Source organism: Belonocnema kinseyi, chromosome 2 (genome assembly GCF_010883055.1).
Source record: "Belonocnema kinseyi isolate 2016_QV_RU_SX_M_011 chromosome 2, B_treatae_v1, whole genome shotgun sequence".
NCBI classification, from domain to species: domain Eukaryota; kingdom Metazoa; phylum Arthropoda; class Insecta; order Hymenoptera; family Cynipidae; genus Belonocnema; species Belonocnema kinseyi.
The window spans coordinates 4,104,838-4,114,128 of NC_046658.1; the positions used below are offsets into that span (position 1 = coordinate 4,104,838).

Consider the following 9,291-nt stretch of genomic DNA (forward strand, 5'->3'; position numbering starts at 1 on the left):
TATACGTCTTTTTTTTAAACTTTTTGTCGTTGCAATAAAAACTATTGCGATTGTTCCGTGATCTTCTATAGGAAATTTTAACGTAGAATCCGAATTTCAACAATTTAAAAGCTGATTCCGTTGTTTTTTGAGTTTTTTAAAAAGGAACCAAATGGGGACCCAATGGGGTCTTTACGGGCACTTTGTAGATGCTCCATTCGGTTTCTTCGGTCCGCCAGGGTTCGTAATTTCTTTTGATAGATAAATTGTATTTTTTATCACTATCAACTTTGCAGATACCTAGAACTGTCAATTTCATGGAATAGTGCATAGAAATTCAAAAATCTGGACTTAACCTATAAATAAATACGTTACTTTACACGCATAAAAAAGAAATGTAACATTTACTTATCAAGAATTGCAAAGAGTTTCTTGTAACCGTAACAGTAACTGTAGTGGTCCAAATTTGGTCCTCGGATTCTTGTTTTATTTAACAGGATTTTGCATCAATTTGATTATTGGTCATTAAATGGGATTTTTAATTTGGATTTCGGTCTAATTTAAATTTCTCAAATTTTAGTATAAACTGCTCTTAATAAGAGGGTCAAAATGTCAAAACCGAGTGGGCACAAAGTTTGGCGACGTCTTTACGATATCGTTACATCTTTACGACAACTTTACGACATCCTATGTCCATGTCGTTTCGCTGTCTTTACGATGTCATAAAGACATCGTCAGATCATGCGACTTATTTACGATATCGTAAAGACACCTTTAGGGCATGGACATAGTATGTCGTAAAGTTATCGTAAAGATGTCGTCACGATGCCGTAAGGACTTCGCCAAACTTTGTGCCCACTGGGAATCACTTAGCATTTTGTAAATGTTACAATGAAATTAAGGTTAATTCAACGGTTATCTTTCAGTAAAATAAACCTCTATTTCCTCATATTCCATACTGTACGACATGTAAAATCCACTGAACCGAGATTAACGTAGCAACATATTAGTATTAGTTTACTTAAGTCTCCCCTAAAGTCGCAACGCAACCCATCCGCGCGGAGCACCGGGTGACTTCAAGACGGATTCGGCAAAAAATGGATTGTATCATCTAAAAAACATTCCTTTTTGACATTTCTGTAACATTCGTCACATTAATCGATATTACCGCTTTGCAAGGAAGGGGTTTTATAAAAATAATACATTTTTGTATGGCACAACTAATTCAGAGATCGCGTACACTTGAGAGTTTATTGGAGCAAGACGTGTTTCTGTTCTGTGACTGTTTCACCTGACATATAGATAGGAGGTAAATGCTAGAACGTTTGTTGTGTGCCGCGATGGTATGCTCTCGTATTCAGAAGTCGTTTCTGTTTCGGACCGAAGGAACTGAATGGAGCCTCTACAACATACCCGTAAATACCCCATTGGGTTCCCATTCGGTTCCTTTTTTAAAAACCCGAAAAAATAGCAAAATCAACTTTTAAATTGTTGAAATTCGGATTCAACGTTAAAATTCCCTATAGAAGGTCACGGAATAATCGCAATAGTTTTTTTTGCAACGGTAAGAACTTTTAAAAAAATGTAAGACGTATAACGCCCATTGTCTGCGATGCGTTTGAAGTGTAGCAGTCAACAGCCGTTATACGTCTTATATTTTTTTTTAAGTTTTTACCGTTGCAAAAAAAACTATTACGATTATTCCGTGATCTTCTATAGGGAATTTTAACGTTGAATCCGAATTTCAACAATTTAAAAGTTGATTTATCTGTTTTTTCGGAGTTTTTTGAAAAGGAACCGAATGGGGACCCAATGGGGTCTTTACGGGTACCTCGTAGAGGCTTCATTCGGTTCCTTCGGTCCGCCAGGGTTGTTAAGGGCCTGAACAAATTTCCTTTGACGGCCCCTCACAATTTTGCGTAACTAAACTCGTACGGCCGCAAATAATTTGCCCCATGCGGACCCTAATAAAAAGTTGGAAACCCCATCAGCCCCTCAATAATATCCCATTAAGATTTCTACACGAAAGTAGCAAAAATCTGATTTAAAATTTACGGTATTGTATGTTCAAGGACTCTCTGAAAGGTTGCGAAGATCACTAAGAAGAAATTCAACTGTATATTTGTCGGGAATTGCATATCTCATTAAACATAATTGTTGTTAAGATTTTTATATTGGTGAAACAGGAAGAAGATTAAAAACTAGAGTTTCGGAACATAAAAGAGATTGTATTGTTGGAAATCTCAATACTGGTCTTTCACAACGTTGTTAGAACTTGAACCATTATTTTGATTTTAACAACATTAAAATTCTCGCTGGAGAAAAAAATATATAAAAGACGCATTATATAATCTATTTTTATAAACAAATATCACAATATTTCGATGAACTTAAAAACAAACACTATGAGTGTCAACAAAATATATCACAGTATTACAAAATAAATAGAACCAAGTTGGAATTCCAGTTACTTCGGCACGCTTCCCTCATTCAGATGTTTGACTTCAAAATTGAATATTCTTGTTTTTCACAAGAAAATAAGCACAGGTATTTCTATTTCTTTTACTTTTTTTAAAATGAAATTTGGTTGTAATTATATGTAAGAAAAGATCCTTATTTTTATATTATTTAATAAAATTCTCTGAAAAAGTCACGCAGTGATAGCCGAAATGGCAGAATTCCAAAAAACGAACTTTCCACTAATTTCTTTTATTTGTTTGATTTAATGAACCCTGGCGGACCGAAAGAATAGAATGGAGCCTCTACAAAGTACCCGTAAAGACCACATTGGGTCCCCATTCGGTTCCTTTTTAAAAAAAAAAACACGAAAAAACAGCAAAATCAACTTTTAAATAGTGGAAATTCGGATTCTACGTTAAAATTCCCTATAGAAGGTCACGGAATAATCGCAATAGTTTTTTTTGGAACGGTAAAAAGTTTTAAAAAATATAAGACGTACTACGCCTGTTGACTGCTACACTTAAAAAGCATCGCAGTCAACAGGCGTTATACGTCTTATATATTTTTTTAACTTTTTACCGTTGCCAAAAAAACTATTGCGATTATTCCGGTACCTTCTATAGGGAATTTCAGCGTAGAATCCGAATTTCATCAATTTAAAAGTTGATTTCGTTGTTTTTTGAGTTTTTTTTAAGAAGGAACCGAATGGGGACCCAATGGGGTCTTTACGGGTACTTTGTAGAGGCTCCATTCGGTTCCTTCCGTCAACCAGGAAAGACCGTAGAACCTATATAAAATTCTTACTCATATTCACATTGACGGTAGAAGAAAGGATTGATTTGTAGTAAATTGATAAACTGACGTAAATTATGAGAATATATTAGAAGGGAAAAAAATTAAAACTTGGCAAGATTTTTAAACTGAATAAAAGCATCCTCAGATTCTACTGCCGACAGATATCGGTGATTGTTTACGAAGCCTGATTTCAACAAAGTGCATGGGGAAAACGCGAAAATTAATTTTCTGTACATAAAAACTATTTGATCAGATTTTTTTACGAGACATTATTCTAGAAGGTTTTAGATATTTTTATAATCTAAAATGATGTATGATGTATTTTGTATTCTTAAAAAATTAAGTTTTTTGGTTTCTTACCATCCCAACAAAAGATAAAGTATTGGTGCTAATTAAGTTGAAAAGACCCAGAAACACTGAAAATCCTGCTTTTTCGAAAATAACGTGATGATCTGACGATGTCTTTACGACTCCGTAAAGACAGCGAAGCGACATGGACATAGGATGTCGTAAAGTTGTCGTAAAGATGTCGTAACGATATCGTAAAGACGTCGCCAAATTTTGTGCTTACCGGGAGCAAGCAAGCGCTTGATCATCGTTCAATGCGTCTGAGTCTTTCTTTTTTGTTGAGATGCATTTTATTGAATCTAGGCGCACAAAATTCAGGACGCTTTCAACGCAGAGATACAACGGCCTGGATTTAATTACTTCCTATTTTAATACAAAGGAAGACAATACTGCGTTATATTTATTTAAATTTATAATTACTAATGCTGCACTTGGGCATCCAATAAATGGACTTTTATCTTGGATATCAAAGTTTGCTTGCTTCATATTTCATTAATTCATTATGAGCGAAAAGTAAAGCAAAATGCTCTCCTATAAAAATATGCTTTAGTCATTGAGTTTGCTGTAAAGGAATTTTCAGCTGAGCATAATATATTTATCATACGATAAATTATAAATTCCAACAGCCATCTAATAAAACTTTATTTTTAATTGCATAATGCAACAAAACCGATTACTTACGTGTAACCATTTTTCAAGCAAACAGTTTCTTTTAACCTAAAACTTAATCACCTTTCTTCTGTAGAGGTCATTAAATGAGTTTTACTAGAGTTTCTGAATCGAAAAAGTCGATAATTGGTTTTGTTATCCTATGGTATTTTTTGAGCTATGCATTATTATTTTATCAATTTTCGGTTTTACGTTTCAAGCGAGAAAAATATAAGAAGAGTTAAGTTGCTACTGAACTTAAAATAAATGACCTAAAATGCCAGATAGCACTCGTATAGAACGCGGATAGACTTGGGACTCTAGGCAGGCCAATCGGGCCTGAACTACAGAGTTTGTCCCCTGTTTGAATCCGGGGCCTATACGAGGAGTCATTCACTTCGAAGTCCGCTGAAGTCAATGTAACGTTATTTTAACAATCTCGTGCAACTTTAATCGTACTTTCGTCACTTCGTTTGACACTAGTTTTTTAATTCGTTAGTTAGTCTCGGCGCATACTGTACATTTCAGGGTGACGTCCTTTTGGATTATTTTTAAACAACTCGATTTCAATCTCGATGACTTTGTTCTGACTTCGTTCTGACTTCGTACTGACTCGCCACTGACTTCGCACGACGCTAAGCTTATCTTTGTCGACTCATTACGTTGTATGGCGAGTCTTTCCTTATTCTTACAACTTCAATTATAGTTTGACTGACATCGTCATTGCTACAACGACTTAAACGTTACAAGTGCATGCTTTTCATAGTTTTACGTGATTTCGTTAAGACTACACGAAAAATTCTAGCGTCTCAAGCGTTTGGCTTCAGAGTAAATAGCTCCTCTGAAATATGCGGGGACTTATGCAGGACGCTGAGAGATTTCTATGCGTGTCCATCTAGGACTAATATGAGTAACTGAAAATATGCATTTGGGGTTTATCGGTACCTATCCGGGACATATGTGGGGGCTATGAGATATCTATGCGGGTTTTATCCGGTTCTAGTAGAGACTTATACAAAAATAAGATTTTTGTTGAAACAAATGAAAAAATTACTCCACCAAAATATTTGCCCACAGAAGGAGGAACTAAATACACCAATTAAATACAATTAAATACAATTAATATACATATAAATACTATATATATACATAATATACATATACATACAAATAATATACAATTAATATACAATTAATATATTCACTACATACATAATCGCTATGAAAAATCGGAACGGCTAAGGCGAGATTCAAACCTAACTTACCTAAAGCACAAGCGCATTAGCTTTATCAAGCGTCGCTTGACAACTCAGAGCAGTATGACAAATATCTGGGCCCTGCTTCACGAGTGATTTGTTGATTTAGACATTTTGTTAATATATAGGTTAAACATTTCATCACTTTGAATTATTTAAATGACTTTTTATAAAATACATTTTTTTAAAGAAACTGATAATATTCTTGATGAATAAGATCTATTTTATATCTCAGTAACCCAGTATAATAACCTTGCGTGCACTTAGATGTAATATTTTATAAATTGCACTCACTATATGAGTAGCATCATTTCATGCGTTCCATGTTCGGCTCTGAACAATGGGGCTCGATCAGAAAACGGTGGAAATACTCGAGGAGTATTCTTCAACGAAACTATATGAAAAATAAAAAAAAAAAAAAAATGATTTCATAATTTGCTATTTGTCCAAGGTTTCTGTCAACTTCATATTGACAAGATCGATTTATAAAATACGTTTCCGAGATTGAAATATTCACTTTATATTAAGGAGAAAAATTCCCGGTCCTGCGTCCCACACAGGTCCCGGAGAGACTCGGCTAAATGCACAGTGAAGGACGTTTCTTTTTTCGACCATAAACTGCCAGATAGGTTCCGTACTGACCCTGATAGATAATAAAAAATTAAAGAATTTCTGAGTACGCATCCTAGATAGGCCCCGGATAAGCCCGTACAAACACACACTGCAGGACTTTCCCAGATAGGTTTCGGTTAGACCCAGGCACACACATCTATTTGTTTTCACGACCCAAATAGGTCCCTGATAGGCCCAGATAAGCACACACTGCATACAATGCCTGTATGGAACTCTGGATCCCTTAACCTCAAATATTAAAAATTATAGCTTTTTCTGGCAGAATTAAAAATCATAAATAAACTAACTTTCACTTGAATGGTTCTTAATCAAGTCCAAATAATAAGCCTAAAGAAAATAATATTTTAATATGTAAGTACTCACACTGCTACTGGTTCTTTGAATTTCCCACACTGTTGTATTTGGAACATCAAATCACCACCATTAACATACTCCATTACAAAATACAGACGATCCTAAAATCAAAATTAATTAACTTGTAGTTCACTAGAGTTATAAGTATGTGCAAAAGATTTAGTATTTCAAGTTAAATAAATAAAGTGCATGGAATTATTATATAGACGAAAAAAATGTTTGCAATCGTAAAACGATCTTAAGGAATAAAGTGTGAAAACAGTTGTAACATAATTATAAACACTTGGTCTTTAGAGGACAATGAGAGCCGAGGTAAGGGGTAGAGAAAAAACCCACGCTAGGCTTTTTCAGAGGCTTTTTGACGAGTTCACACCATCGCCTCATAATTTCTAATGTCACCTAATTAATGAGCAGATGAGCTTCATCCTGGACAGCAAGTATGTCAAACGCACAATGACAAGGCCGTACAGAACGAATAAAAAAATTGGTTTACTCTCCCAAAATACACGAAATACTGTAGGCACTAAGCGAATTTTAGAAGAATGAAATTACAGATCAGAAAGTCAATGCTTAGAAACACACACCCATACACACACATAAGTATATAGTTAGAACCAGGCGCGGATCCAGAGAAGGGCTTTGGGGGGGGGGGGGGCACACAATAATTACTCTCTCCCCTCCACTCTCAAGGGGGAGTTTAATAATAAGTTTAAAGTTATTCTTCGCCTGGTTCAAATCCGGGCTGAGGCAGAGTTTTTCATGTTCTTCAAAAATTATTTCTATGAGAAAATCGTTTTAACGAATAAGAACTTGTATTATTTAGCAATGAGCGCTATCATTTTCAATGTCCTAAATTGAAGAATAAATAAAAAAGTTTATGAATGTTAAAAAATTATATCATTTCAAGCAATCTTAAGTTGAAAACATTAAAAACTAAAAGATTAACATTTTTTATCGAACACTTTTTAAATTAGAAGTTAAATTATTTTAATTTTGAGTCGTTGCAACTGAATAATTGTTCAATTGTTATTTATTCATAGATAACGTTTTTGTTTTAAATCTTTTAAAACATTTGATAAAAGTATATTTTCTTACTAAAAAATCACTTTACATATTCCCAGGTTCCCCCCCAAAAAAATCATGATCTCGAAATCTTTTAAAAAACCTAAAAACCTACCAAATTTTGTATTGAAATCTTTAGAAATCTACATTTTCTTTTCAAAGTTTTGGAATCTTTACATTATTATTTGTACACTTTTGGAAATTTAAAAAAATCTTTTTAAATATTCTCTCGAAATTAATTTTTCAAAATAAAAATTATTGTCATTTTTGTAAGGAATCTAAATATTTTTTTTTTATATTTTGAAACCTTTCAAAATGCTTGAAAAGCTTATAAATTTGTTGTTTGAAATCGTAAAAAATCTACATTTTGTTTGAAATTTGTTGACATCCTTTAAAGTGTTAACTTGTTTTTGAACTTGTTCGAAACTTCTAAATATCGTTTAAAATTATTCCTATTTTTTTCACATTCATAACTATTCAATTGTTATTTATTTATCAAAATTTTTTATTTTGAAATATTCCTAAATATTCTGTTGAAATTAATTTTTCGAAATAAAAAAATCATGTTGAATTTTACCGAGAATCCTAAGACAATTTTTTTACTACATTAAAACCTTTCATAATCCTTAAAAGGTTCACAATTTCAATTTTAAAAATTAGAAGTATTTTCTCAACTTCGTCGCATTTTTCTAAATGAATACATTTTTATCGGTTATTCGCACATCAAAATTCAACATTTTCACTTATAAATAATTTTTTTCTGAACAGAACAATAAAATGAACATTGTGACGTTCTAAGTTTGAGTTTATCTCTTTGAAATTTTAACGCTTCAAGGCTTTCTGTTTCAAACAATTTAGTTTGAAATGTTTAAATTGAAAAGTTTAAAAATGGTATACTTTCTACTGAAACAACAGAATGTTTATAAAGTTACAATCGGAAGTTTACGTTTGATTGACTACTAAGGCTTTTGAATTGAAGTAGTTCAATTTTTAACGCCAAAATCTGTAAATTATTTAATTTTAACTGATTAAATATCGCCCCATAAAATCATTCAGTTATTGTTCAATTTCGAATACACGAACCACAGTTCAATTTTAAAAATCATTAATGAATTAATATTTACAGTTGATCAACTTAAAACGTGTTTTGTCAAAAAATCTCAATCGCAAAAACTTTTAATCTTTTATTGAGTGAGCCTTCAAAACTGTTCTTTAAAATTCTTTAAATGGAAAATGTTCCCTAAAAAATGAAAATATAAAATCGAAAATTGTCATGGTACAAGATCTTCGAATTACACATTGTAAACTTAATGATTTCATGATTGAAAAAGTTAACAATTACGCTTAGCATTTGAAAAAGTTGAATTCAAACTTATCGGGTTGCGGATAGAGGGTCCCTGTACCAAGTGTTTCTGCTGAATATGGTTACAAAAATAAATAGGCAGTCGCGGGCAATTGTCCAGGGTTGGTCCCGAAGGAATTAACCCCCAAGCGGAGGTGTGAAAACCGTGCCGAAAGCTGAATGGTTCAAAACAACAGAACGCGCAGGGCTCCCGACAATGTGTCGGCCAACAATGCCGACCAATCTAGAGCTGGGGGAGCCAATGAAAATGGATTCAATGCGATGGATCAGCGGGATCGGGGATCCATTGATCGGGGTTACATGGCATGGCTGCATGCTCTGTGGTGCGAGAAACACCCTGAGCTATCGCACTTTTCGCAGCAACGTCTGCGAAACCATGCTGAACTACTCCGT

General features: G+C 33.6%; 1 protein-coding gene across 13 annotated transcripts in view; it reads right to left on the bottom strand.

The window, feature by feature from the left end:
* LOC117167579 (protein kinase C, brain isozyme) overlaps window positions 1–9,291 on the bottom strand; it is a 1,572,697-nt gene that overhangs the window by 500,732 nt on the left and 1,062,674 nt on the right. For all 13 annotated transcript variants that reach the window (XM_033352622.1, XM_033352629.1, XM_033352624.1 and 10 more), the window contains one exon: window positions 6,483–6,574. In XM_033352622.1, coding sequence (XP_033208513.1) covers window positions 6,483–6,574 — 92 coding nt within the window. The remainder of the gene's footprint in view (window positions 1–6,482; window positions 6,575–9,291) is intronic.